The sequence below is a fragment of the Cucurbita moschata genome, unplaced genomic scaffold, assembly GCF_002738365.1.
Source record: "Cucurbita moschata cultivar Rifu unplaced genomic scaffold, Cmos_1.0 Cmo_Scf00022, whole genome shotgun sequence".
In the NCBI taxonomy this organism is placed as follows: Eukaryota; Viridiplantae; Streptophyta; class Magnoliopsida; order Cucurbitales; family Cucurbitaceae; genus Cucurbita; species Cucurbita moschata.
In genome coordinates, this window is record NW_019268538.1 from 3,779,196 (window position 1) to 3,793,136 (window position 13,941).

At 34.1% G+C, this 13,941-nt stretch overlaps 1 protein-coding gene across 1 annotated transcript; it reads right to left on the reverse strand.

The window, feature by feature from the left end:
• Positions 1-548: 548 nt before the first annotated feature.
• Positions 549-6,055, reverse strand: LOC111459612 (oxysterol-binding protein-related protein 2B-like). The gene is made up of 10 exons (XM_023102600.1): positions 5,338-6,055; positions 4,076-4,438; positions 3,856-3,952; positions 3,031-3,431; positions 2,788-2,943; positions 2,544-2,711; positions 1,482-1,622; positions 1,171-1,392; positions 962-1,075; positions 549-886 (listed from the first exon to the last, which is right to left on the reverse strand). Exons 1-10 carry the CDS (start codon positions 5,788-5,790, stop codon positions 734-736), a joined length of 2,268 nt encoding a protein of 755 aa, XP_022958368.1. The 5' UTR covers positions 5,791-6,055; the 3' UTR covers positions 549-733.
• Positions 6,056-13,941: the final 7,886 nt, after the last annotated feature.

Sequence of the window (13,941 nt, forward strand, 5' to 3'; positions counted from 1 at the left end):
TAATATCTGAACTGGGGGAAGATAAATTCTTATATAAAGATTTTACGAGTACTAATTTCAAAAGTCGTTCGAGGCTCAGAATTTTTGTTGGTACACATGCTCGGTGTATACCCCCTTCAGGTCTTCCTCGAGAGGGAGAAGTTTCCGCACTCTTATAAAGAATGTTTCGTTCCCTACTCCAACACAGCGTTCAAAACTATGTTTTAAGTTGAAAAGTCGTGAAAATATTTGATAATAGTCAACGTATCTAAATGATAGTCTTTCATAGTATGATAATTATGTCAGCTTTCATTAGGTTGAATTTCCGTTCTATAAGGCTTGACATACAAAACTAAACTGATTAATTGGCATTGAGGTGACAACCATGATCAGCAATGCTATACCTTTCGACATAGTTCAAAGGTAATTGATAGATACTCCTTAGATCAAGATCGATAATTTCGAATCTTCATATCTCGAGGGTTGTTATGCTTTAAAAAATTGTAGTCCCCAGGTGAGATGTGAAGACATATTTGAAAGTTTTGGTCAAATGGTGTGGATCTAACTTGGGAAGCAAGATTTGGTACATCAATTATTGTCCCTTTTTTTTTTTTTTGCATTTTGTATTTGGAAGAGATTACAACAGAGCTAATCAATGGACGACCCAACCCCTCTCCCCCAAACATTATACCTTCAAAATATGAAAAAGAATGGCCGTACAACAATACACATATCATTAATATCCAGAATCCTCCTAATGATTCAATTCCCCAAATATGTCTGGGCAATCATCCCATTTGCTTGCGTTCCTTGCTTCCCAATATCCTCCAGCATACCTAAAGGGTCCATCTTCCCCTTCTCTCTCGAACCATCTTGGCTTCCACCCGTTCTCTTGCAACTTCCTCGACTGAAATACACGAACGACAATGAATCATGCAGGTAGAAATTTAAAATAGCATGCAAAAAGAAGAGCTTGACGTACAATTCTTTGCCTTTGTTCCAACCGTAGCTTCTCGGCATTGGCTTTATCGTACTCGCCGTTTTCTAGATGTCGTTGGTCTGGTCGGAGTCTGGAATCCGTGGGAGGGAGCATCTCCTTAATCCATGATCAAATATCCAATATCAGACAAAGCTATACATCACAATTAGAGATACACAAAGAAGGGTATATGGTAAAAGACTGATTTCAACCTTGAGCCCCGGTGTCAGCTCATTCAAAGTGATCGAAAATGAAGTCAAGTTGTATCGAGTCGGATCATGCGGCGGTTCACTGCTTTTCCATAACAAAGTACCACCATCACAACTCTTTGAATTTACATTCTCGTGACCATTTACATAATACATGCTATCGTCCCACTTCCCGAACAACGTGGCAACTTTTTTCCCAGAAACATGTTCAACATATCCATGAACCTATACAGATGTAGATGTAGAATAGATTTGAATTCGTTTTGTTAAAGAAAAACAAGATAAAATCCGATACAGAAGAACGAGGTATGAACCTGATGAGGATTTCGGTCGAGAAATGATTGCTCTTTGAACTTGAGGTTGCACGAATAGTCCCTATTGCCACGAATGTGCATGGTTCCATGGTGATCACAATATACTTTCCCAAGGATGAGATTATAGATACTTGTTGTTACCTAAAAGCAATCATAAAATGAGATTTATGATACACTCACTAACCACATAAATTTGAAGAAATCTAGAAACTTATGAAGTAGAACACATGCTGATCGGAATGTCAAACCTCCAATCTTTAATCTTTGAGATCCCACATCAGTTGGGGAGGAGAACAAAACATTCTTTACAAGGGAATGGAAACCTCTCCCTAGCATACGCAATATAAAAACTTTGAGGGGAAGCCCAAAAGAGAAAGCTCAAAGAGGACAATATCTGCTAGTGGTGGGTTGGGGCCGTTACAAATGGTATCAAAGCCAGACATTGTGTGATGTGCCAGTGAGGAAGCTGAGCCCAGAAAGGAATGGACACGAGCTAGTGTGCCAACAAAGGGTGGATTGAGGGGTCCCACATCGATTGGAGAAGGGAACGAGTGTCAGTGAGGACGCTAGGTCCCGAAGGGGGGTGGATTGTGAGATCCCACCTCGGTTCGGGAGAAGAACGAAACATTTTTTATAAAGGTGTGGAAACCTCTCCCTAGCACACGCATTTTAAAAACTTTGAGGGAAAGCCCGAAAGGAAAAGTCCAAAAAAGACAATATTTGCTAGCAGTGGGCTTGGGCCGTTACAAATGGTACCAAAGCCAGACACTGTGTGATGTGCCAGCGAGGAGGCTGAGCCCTGAAGGGGGTGGACACAAGCTGGTGTGCCAACAAGGGTGGATTGAGGGGTCTCACATCGATTGGAGAAGGGAACGAGTGTTAGTGAGAACGCTAGGTCCTGAAGGGGAGTGGATTGTGAGATCCCACATCGGTTGGGGAGGAGAACGAAACACATTTTTTATAAGGGCGTGGAAACCTCTCCCTAACACACGCGTTTTAAAAACCTTGAGGGGAAGCCCGAAAGGGAAAGTGTTACATAATCTATTTTGTTTTTCTTTTTACCTTGCTCCACTGGAAGATTTCACCATCATCAAACTCAAGTGTGAGAACTCCAACAGGGTCCAACTGAATTGACCTTCCCCAGAATTTGGACTGAAGGTTGCTATCTCCCCAAAACTTCCACCCTCTCCCTTCGCAATGGCACGCTATCAGAGTCGGGTGGTGACTCACCTACATAAACATACACACATCCATTTTACAGTGATCCCATAATAAACTTACACAGCTTCTTATCCCATTTACTGACCTTCTCCGAGAAGAACCGAAATCCTTTCTCTGGAAAATCGGCTTCGTAGGTTTCCCCCAACAGAGGATTGAATGGTTTGCAGTGTCTACCTTCCGACGAAGCATACCCCGAAACTGCAAACGCTGCAACGTTCAGAATTCTTTGTAGACTATTTCCCTGCACATAATACAAGTCCCCAAATTCTACTTTGATTTCCATGCATAACAAGATTTGTAGGAAGCTTTTATCTTCTTATAAGCTTACCTGTTTTCCTTGTTGGTATGCTTGGTCCAATAGATATGAATACTCCATGTCTTCACAGCATTTCTGCAAGGATGATATTGGCTCGTTGAAGTAAACAGGGAGGCACACTCTTGTCAGATCTTTTCCCACATTGTCTTTGATCATTGACCAAAGGCTGACTCGTTTCTCCTTCTCCACCGGAACGGGAAGCCGTTTCCTTCTTTGAACGTGCGAGTATCTGTTCTGTAACTCCATGTTAGCAGCCATTGTGCCAGAATTTTCAGCCTTGCTATCATGGCCATAGACAGAATTTTCAGGGAAAGAATCTCTGGTGTCGTAAAAGGACATTTCGTCTTCGTCTGAAACCTCCTCCTCGAGCTCTTGTTTCTCGATATCATCCGATGATTCCGTGGTGCTGCATTCTACAAACCAGACAGAAGTAAATAATCTATCAAATCTTCAAACAAACCGCACATCTAACAACGTTTCATTTGATAAACTCACTACAGTTTATAACATTTTATGCAGAACTTAGACTAATACAGTTAACCAGCAAATTACTTCCAAATTACATCTTGCATTTTAAAAACACCCAATAGACATCAACCCAATTTTTAACACTTCAACGAAAACAGAGAACTAACAAGACCATCATACTTTACTGAAGCTCTGTCTTAAAAGAAACAATTCCCTGGATATGATGAAATTACAAGCCAAGCGCCAAATGCCAAACAAAAAGAGGCTGAGAAAACTATATTTTCTGCTTGAAAGCCTTGACGTGTATTGATTTCAAGCATATAAAGCAAATTTCAATGAAAAAAGGGAAGAAAAAAGAAGAGAAAGAACCACTATATTTTCCACGTTCTTCAGAGGAAAGATCATGCTTCATCAGTTGAAATTCTCCATCATTCATTCCAGAAGCTTCAGCTTCAAAACTAGCAGCCTGTATATAACACGGTCAAGTCTAATATCAGTCACATGAGTGGCACAATAATACATAAGCACACAAGAATTGATACTAACTATGAGCGCTAAGAAGAAAAGGGCTTCAAAAGGAAACTTTTACCTCTAACTGCCTGATTGTATCAAGCAAGTTAGATCGTTCATCACATAGAACTTGAAGCTGCCCTCTAATTTCCAAGAATTCGGACAGCATTATCTGTTCACAATCCTTAACAAGAGTTTCACCAATTCCCTCTTCAATTAAACGCTCCTTCAGTCGGTCAGTCGATACCGATAAATCACTCGTCACGGTGGTGAGATTATAATTCAGCGATGTTAGAGGAGATATGCTGCGACTAGAAGAAGCCAAGGCTTGAATCCATGCCTCTCGGTCACTCTTTGAATTAGTTCTCAAATGAAGAGTCTTTGTAGCAGTGAAGATATAAAACCTCCGATCATCAGACTTGCTCTCTCGAAATGATGTGATCTGCATTGATAAATTTCAGACATTAGAAAAAAATGGCATATTCAAGAACAAAAACCACAAGATTATGAACAGTGATAACACCCGGAAAGTACAAAATTTACCTAAAAAGTTCACCACTTTTGATTACATTCATTAGCAACCCACCTAATAACTCGCTTAAACTCTTCAAATCAAGCTCAGAAACAGTAAAAGAAAAGAGGGAAAAGGTGAAATTCAGGGTAGAATTTGAGTGGAAGATAAAGAAGGTTGGAGATTTCAAATCCAACAAAAAAAAAATGATGATTTCAAGACAGTAGAAAAGGAGAGCAACATTGAGTTGCGATGAATAATAACCCTAAGCATCACCAAAAACATAAAATGGCCCCCTAATCCACCTGTGGATGTGACCCACTCGACATGAACAAGCAGTTAAAAAGCTATGAAAAAATTGCAATTAAGTTCATCAGAGGATGACCCAGATAAGAGAGAGAGAAAGAGAGAGTAAATGCTGGAAGAAATATGATGAACAATGGTTTAAACCTGTGGTTCACGCGTTTGCTTTAAGCTCAGATTTCAATGCCCCCTCCCCCTGAGTATCTGGCAAGATCAGAGTCGGCCTCAGACTCAGAGGGAGAGCTAAAGAGAGAGAGAGAGAGACATTTATTTTCAGAGAGAAGCAAAACTAAAAATGTGATGAATGGTAAACACATAACCTAAAATGTTGCCCATAACGGAAAACCTATTTCTCTCTTTACCGCCATCCCTAAAATGCATAAACACATCCCATTCCTACTTTATCAGATCATCAAATTATCAGACCATTTCAGATCCTGTTTTTGTGTAAATTTTCCGGACAATAAACCAAAATTCGTGTTCCTCTTAATTTCAATTACAATTTCGTTTTAAGCTCTTTTATGTACCTTGAGATGAACCACTCCCACCGCTTTTTGGTGCTTCCTCCTCCCTCCGCCGTTCTCGTCTCCCCTCGGGACCCTATTGCTTGAAATCTCTCCGATCAATCGATAGTCGTTGTTTGAAGCAAGAAGATTCAGATTCTCAGGGCGGCGAATCTTGGCGTAGGACAATACGCCATTACGGAGAAGAAACCATCTGGATCTCCACCCTTTCCCGTAATTGGTCCACTTGTGAAGAACTCCAGCGACTGTGGATTTGGATCCCGGTGGCCGTCTGATAACATTCGCATGAGATCCATCGGAAAAAGCGGCTAAACTGGCGGGCATGCTCTTGGTCCTGCAGAGAGCAGCCGCCGCCGCCGCAGCCTCCTCAGTCGACTGGTCTCCATCGCCGGCGCATCCGACTCCGAAACTCTCCACCGAGATGCAACAAAGAGGGTGCATTTCCTTGGCCTTCATAGTTTGTTCTTTTGTATTTGAATCCCTCGAGCCCTCATCAATTCTCAAATCTGCCGGTCAATTGGAAGAAAAAGATGAAGAAGAAGAAGAAGAATCTCCATAATCCAAAAAATGAGAGTAGCTTATAGTTAAGAAGAACAGTAAGAAAGCCTCTCCGTAGCAGATTTAGCTTGGAATCAATGGCGAAGAATATAGTAATTTTTGTGGGGGAAGATTACTTATATATACACCAAACAGCTTAACAGAGAGAGACAGAGAGAGACATGGAGCAGGACGTGGCAGATGGTAAATTAAAGAAGGGAGGCGGAACGGAATCAATTTTCCAAACCAATATTTAATACTTCCATTTTTTTTTTTTATCTTTAAATACTTTAATTTATGTATCCATTTACATACCAAATTAAATATTTCAAATATTTAACCACTCTAATTTTATATTTAATAAAAACAATCAAATAATTTTCACAGGTTAGACTTTTTCAAAATTACCAACTAAAGATTTAGATTATTATCAGATAAAAGAAAATTATATTTAAAAAATTTATTGGATAAAAAATTAAAATTTTAAGAACTATTAGATATTTAAACCCATAAACTTTTAAACATACTTGTTAAATTGACGTGCAACATGTAAAAGTTGTCACAATAAAAATAAATTAATTTTTTTGAATGAAAATAAATTAAAAAGAGTATATATATTTTGGGAAGCAGTTGACCGTTGACGAGGACATTGGCAACAGCATGTTTAATCCAGTCCTTTTTTATTATTAATAATAATAATAATATTTATGGGTCATTTATTTTTATTTTGTTTCACTTTTTGGTTCAGTAGATTGATTGTGAGATGAACATAAATTACGATGCATCGCATGTGAATACACAAACAAAACAAAATTCTCAAAACACACAAAAATTAATTCCCCTTTAAATTTCACTCCCTATTTCAAAATTAAATAATATTTATACTAAAAAAAATGATTATATATTTAGAATGAAAATTCGAATTTCTAATTTTTAGATCAATAATATAATATTTCAATGAGTTAAGTTGATCAATTTATCTCGTATGATTATGATTCCTTCAACGAGTCATAGGTATTAGAATTAACACGATAATCTTCAAGACATAGAGAACATAGAGTTCGAGTAGATGGACTCACCGACTCGACCATCTAATTTATGTTGACCCACTCGAAACACAAATGGATGGAAGAGAGTGAGGATTTGGTCAAAGAATGGTACGGTGAAAGCGACCCAACGGTGGATACAACAAAGTTTTGCGAAGCCTTGAAAACGAGGTAGATTTCAACTCCTTATGCAATTTATAATTTACAGACTTTTATTTAATTATTATTAAATTTTTAGCTTTAATTTTATTTTCATTACAAACAAATATTAGGATGACCACGTGGGATTGTGACAGTGGAGGGTCGACCAATGTTGTGTACGCCACGCGTGATCGACAGCTCAGATTCATAACCCCATTATCTTCTTATCATCATCTATAATATAACTTCCCCTCTATTTCACTTTTTTTTTTCTTTTAAATAAAAAAAATAAAGGAATGTGATTTGAAAGGAGGGAAAGGGTTCGAGTCCCGGAATTGGGTTGAGGTAAGGAGTTTTATAGAAAAAGACGTGTTTAGGTCGACCGATATAATATATGGTTTCATAAAGTATTAAATTTGAAAGATATAAATGTTTGTGGGGCTACATAGGAGAAGACGTGTTTAGGTTGATATAAATAATGTATGGTTTGATATGGTACTGGATTTGAAAATATAAATATTTGTGGGGTTAGAGATGGAAAAGTTGTGTCAAAATATAATAAAAATATGTGGGGTGAAGCGATGAGTGAGAGAGGGAAACAAAGGAGCAAATCAAGTATGGGAAATTAGGTGTATCAATATATAATGTGAATTATATAATATATAGTTTTATATAAATGTATGCACCCTCTTTATATAAATGTATTGCTTCTACTTTCTCTCTATTTTTTTTTTTATTTTTTTTTACTTAATAGTGCCACGTGTTCGAATAATTTCTCTTTGCATCATCCAATAACTTGGTTATAGTGTTACTTAGGATGTTCGAGATTCAAGAGTCTTACAACCTAGCTACAATTATAGACAAAACCTTAACAGTAACTTTATGACATCTGAACAAAGAAGAGGCACATAAATGAACCGATACCACATCTAAATAAGAGAGACCTTGAGAATAAGATGACTAATAAAAACTTAAAAGAAAAAAAAGCATCTTTCTTTCTAGTGGCTCAATCACAGTAACTCCATGGTTAAACATGTTTAACTTGAATCATTCTATATTGGGCCATCTTTTATAATTTTTTTTATGGGAGGCATGTGAGTGGGGACAAAATATGTTGGAATAGTCTTCACTCTTAATAAGCGAGGAGTAGGTAACGTGATCATGTCGTAAGAGAATGTGTCAATTATACTTAACATTTAATTTTTAGGTAATATTCTCAGCATCAATAATTCTAATTTGGAATATTCTACGCCACAAAATGCTTTGAGAATATCCCACATCCAAATAAATAGAAAGAAAAAAAAATGATGAGGAAGGAAGGACCACCCACTTCAAAAACTTACAAAAGTTCTTAAAGGAGATTTATAGCCTTTTGTCTAATAATTATTAAAAATGGCCATCATAATGTGGTCAGCCTTGACCATCTTAAAAAACATATCATAACTATCTGTCAGATACATCCTACGTCCTGATAATAATCTTTGACGAGTAAAATCGGACAATTTTTATTAGCTGGGAACTTAGACGGTTACCATATGTCTTATATTATACATATAAAAATAAATAAAAATGTTTTTTTTTTGTTGAAATTAATTTAAAAAGTATAAATCTAGACAATGAAAAAAAAAAGTGACGAGAGCAATAAACAACGTGTCGTCGTCACACAAAATGTCCTAAACAATCTTAACAGAGTGATGACAAATGTTCGAAACTCTAACGAAGCTAAATCCAACAAACATTAAACTCGAATCGGACCCGGAACATAGAGGCATAAAAAGAGAAAGAAAGAAAGAAAACAAATTGAATGATTGTAAGAATAGAAAGAAAAGAGTTGAGGAAAGAAAGCAACAAAGGGGCTATCAAATCCATGTTTGAAGAGTACCAAACAATCAACTATTTGTCTACACCACCATCTACTAACCCTAAACCCATCCAGCTGGGAACCCAAACCCACCAACAACAACTGGCCCCCTCTCCTCTCCCAAACCTCACACCACAACCCCTCTCCTTACTCGTTATTCTATTTTCCTATTATTATTATCGTTCGAATTCTCACCGACATTACACGTGCCTCCCTCTCGTACCTTCTTAATTTGCAGTTGTATAAACCATTTATTGATTTCGGGCCCAATGTACCTTTCAATGTGCTAACATTTATTTCCCGATAAAGATAACATTATATCAAAGTTCTTGTTTTTAAAAGAAGCTGTAAACGAAAATAACACGATATCGTCGTGTATAATTTCATTAGATTTGGTTGGTATTGAGTAGATACCATAAACATTTGTATATATTAATGATGTGTCAAAAGTTAGTAGGGTTTTGGAATAGAGATTGTTCCACAGATGCACGTGATTCAATGAATGCTAATAGTATCAATGTTGACCAAAACCAAGGTAGTTTCAATAATAGTAATAAACACATTAAAAGCCAACATACATTATCTCTTACTTTCATGCAATTTTATAAACTTTTTTTAATCTAATTATTCCCGCATGCAATAACGTCACCAATGATTGAAATTTGTTTAAAGTAACTTTCAAGACCCGAACATCTTTTTTCTTTTAAATATTTTATTTCTATGAGAGATTATACCATTGAAATTGAGCAATTGCTCTAATATCATAGGTTAAATTATCAACAAACCCAAATGCTTAATTATATCAATACTTTTAAACCAGATCGATCGAATGTAACAATAATATTTATCAAATGAGATATCTTTCTTTTACAAAACATTTAAATGAAAGAATTCAATTCTCATTTTAAAACGGTAGATTAAAACGGATAATATATGCTAGCAATGGGACAGAGGGTAAAAATGTCCATGTGTGTGTGGCCAAAGGTCTTCACCTTCAGGTCCTTTTTGTTTTTCTTTTGTTGCACTCTGTTAAATGTTGTATGCATACATATATGTACAAAAGGACATGCATGCCTTTTCATAACAACTCAAATCTAACCCTTTTCTCTCGTGTATAATCCACGACTATTCTCTAACAAATACGTTCTAAAATCGTGAGACTGATAGCAATACATAACAAGTCGAAACAGACAATATCTATTAACTGTATATATAATTATACGAATGAATGAATGGAAAGTAGAGGAGGGTAAAGGAAGGAAGGGTCATTATCAAGAGGGGTTTGACTGGTCTTTAAAACCAAATTCAGAAGGTGAAGCAGCCCAAGCTGATGATTTTGTAATGCCCCCCTCTGCACGTGCCGTACACACACTGTTTCAGGCGCCAATTATGGCTCCATTTCCCCTCTTTTTTTTTTTTTTCTTTTTTTCATTTCCCCCTTTTTAATACTAAATAATTAAAAACAAAAAAATCTTTAAAGAATTTGTGAATTATTTTTTCAAAAAAAAAAAAAAAAAAAACAATCTCAATTTCAAGAAAGGACACAAATTTTGGGGTCCTAAGTTAGGCGTACCGCCATGATTGCCTATTATTTTTGAATTAGGGTAATGGGTCATTCCAAGAAGGATCGAAAGAGCTAAAGAAAAAGAGTAAGAAATCATTGACGAGAAAAATGAGGTTCTCTAAAGTCGTTATTTAAGGGTTCAAAAAATCCATTATCATTGAAATGTTTTGACCGAAGTGATTTAGGTCCCATATAATTTTGTTGCATGTTCATGTTATATGTATACCTTTCGATCGAAGGTAGAGTTTGATGCGTTATATGAAAGATTCAAAATTAAAAAGTGACTTTTTTTCAATAATTGGGTTTGAACAACAAAAGTAATAGAGATGGTAGGATCAAAGAGCATAAAAGCTTTATTAATCCAATCTACTTCAAATCTAAGATGGGGCCATTTTTTTATTCCATCAAAAGTGCCCTTAAAGGTTCAAACAGAGAAAGAAAAACAAAATGTATTATAAAGCTAGGGAAGAGAGAGAAAGGGCTGTTGAGCCACAAAGTTTGCACCGTCCCATAACTAACTTTAATACCATTTATAATAAATCAAGCTCTCTACTAACAAATATTGTTCACTTTGACTCGTTACGTATCGTTATCAATTTCATAGTTTTAAAACGTGTGTATTAAGGAGAGGTTTCTACACTTTAAAGAATGTTTCGTTTTCCTCTCGAACTGATGTGAAATCTTATATAATCATATCTTTTCCTATGTCTCTCTCAAACCCCATCTTCCTCGAGTTTACAAGAAATATCGCTTACTTGAATTTTGTCATGTATCTCATTCTCCCTATTATGATCATCATGTCAAAAAAAAAAAAAAAAAAAAAACTTAAATTGAACGGGAAAATACACTTTTTATCTTTTTATAAATAAAATTGTACATTATGACTTTTTTGAAATATATTTTTATTAATATAAATATAGTGAGTAGTAGTAAAATTACCATAAAAAATAAATTGAAGTGAAAAGCTCAAGTCAAGGCCCAGTTTCATATGAAAGCCCAATGGACCAGCTTCAAGGCCCAACCAAATGGTAATTGAATTTAGACTTTTATTAATTAATTAATTATTTATTTTTTATTTTTTTGCCCTAAAATTGGAAGAAAATAGGCATTAGAAAAGTGGTTGATGAGAGGTAAATATGATACATTGCAAAATGAAATTTAAAACCTAACTAACATCCACTTGCCTCCTACCATTTTCTACCAACTTATTTATTTATTTATTTATCAAATTAAATTTTCATATTTTTTTCAATTTAATTATAAATATTTTTGTTTACATTTTGAAATTTACACTTTTCCTCTAATTAATATTCTAGTTTTTGTACATAAAAGTTTAAAGAATATATAATTTTAAAAAATATTATTAAAAATTATCATGTCGAAGAGACAGTATTGTATAGAAAAAAAGTACACTACTAATGATAAAATTAAAATCATATGGTTTTTTTTTTTTTTTTTTTTTAGAAATTAATCATGATTAGAATTATTAGATGTAATAATGTCGTCATAATTCCTATAGAATATTTTTAATACTAAAACTTTTATTTTTTTTAGGTAAAAGTATTAAATTTTGAAGTGGTTAATTAATATATTAAATGGGGTGGGAGTTTATGAAGCTCCTTAATTGATGCTACAGATTTGGACATATTAAATATTGTGTTATTCAAATACACAATTATTATGTCCTTAGTACTTTAGGGCCCTTTCTATATCTTCTTTCTCATATCCCTCCTTACCACTTTCATGCGCATTAATTATTTCTTTTTCCATAAATTAAATATTATTATTATTATTTTGAGTAACCCACACAATCCAACTGCCATAATAACTATCCTCAAATTTTGGGAAAAAAAAAATAAAAAATTTATTCTAATTAAAAGAAAAATATAATAAATTTATAAGTATGAAAGACTGTTAAAAAAGAATAGAGGTCCGTAATTATTAATAAGCAGGGGTTAAAAAAGAATGGTAAAGTAGGTAAATAAAAACAATGTTGTTAGAGCGTAGGAGGTTAGGTTTGAAACATGTAAATCATTATTGTGTTTATGAAGCGGTAAAAAGAGATAGAAAAAGGTAAAACGGTAGGTGGTTGAAGGTTGGTAAAAAAAGTCGAGGTTGAAAGGGTAAAAAGTAAAAAAATATATGGTTTTGGTTAGATACAAAGCAGTTTCTCGGGACACAAAGCGGCATTGAATTGAAATTAAGATTGTGAGTGCAGGCGTGAGACCAAAAGCTGTTACCCATTTCCATTATTTATTATTATTTTGTTTATTAATAATCGAAAAAACCCTCATTTTAAATAAGATATTATTTTGTAATTTGAATTATTTGAATTATTTAAAAAAAAGAAAAATGTTAGTTTAGGGGTTTGGAGAGCGTAGGAATCACGGATTTAGGGTTTCCAAGAGCATTGATTGATTGATTTAAATATAATAATTAAACCCTAAACCCTAAAACATAATCATTCATTTCAAATACCACTTTTATTATCTCAATGCATTTGTCTCCGCTCCCCTCTTTTACCTTATTATTAATTATTATTATTCAAACTCTAAATTAAATTAAATTAAATTAAATTAATATTAATTATTTCCTTCCATTCTGTTTTTTACTTCTTCTATTCCATTCTTACCCATTATTTCAAACTCCCATGCAAGATTCCCTTCTCCTCTTATTCCTTTATTTATTTATTTTATTTTATTTTATTTTTGTATAGTGGGATTTTACATAAAACCCAACCCTAACATTATCACACTCTTTTCTTTAACCCTCAAATGACCAAAATATCCTTACTCTTATCCATTATATTTTATGTTCCATGTCCCCACACCCTCTGCCTTCTAAATCATTTCAGGTATTTACAGATAACCATATCTTATATTACAACCTTAACTAATGTATATATTTTGTCTTATAGTCTTACATCTGTATAATTCACTTAAACTATAGTTTTTATTTAAATTATTCAAAGTATGGACAGGAAATAAAGCAGCCGTTTATTTTATTTTATTTTTTTAATTTTTTGGGCGAGTATGATGATATTGTGAATAAAAAATGTGGGGTGGGAAGTGGGTAGCGATCTGTGACATAAATGCGAAATTAAAAGGTTTGTCCGCAAACTCAGTTGACCTATTTATATATATTTCAAATTCAATTATTTGCCTAAAAATACTATAAATTTTAGTATAAAGTATTTTTTTCGATGTGTCACATCACACAAGCTATGGAGATTTTACAATTTAACTAAAATCACATTTTAACTTAAATAAACTGTGTTAAAAAAAAAAATTATATATTTTATTTATTTTAAAATTAAATAAATGTAAGTTTGAAAAATAATTGGTTATAAATGGTTACTCTAGTAAATTTCCATTCAAAATGGTGAAAAAGTTCAGAGTCTTTTGGTTTTTTTTTTTTTTTTTTTTTTTTTTTTTTTTTTTTTTTTTTTTTTTTTTTTG

What these genes read in the sequence shown, in the direction of transcription:
- LOC111459612 (XM_023102600.1), bottom strand. Translation starts at nt 5,790, where the DNA reads ATGAAGGCCAAGGAAATGCACCCTCTTTGTTGCATCTCGGTGGAGAGT. An exon ending in TGGGAGTGGTTCATCTCAAG is followed by an intron (nt 4,439 to 5,337) that starts GTACATAAAAGA and finishes TTATCAATGCAG; the next exon opens with ATCACATCATTTCGAGAGAG. An exon ending in TTCGGTTCTTCTCGGAGAAG is followed by an intron (nt 2,712 to 2,787) that starts GTCAGTAAATGG and finishes ATGTTTATGTAG; the next exon opens with GTGAGTCACCACCCGACTCT.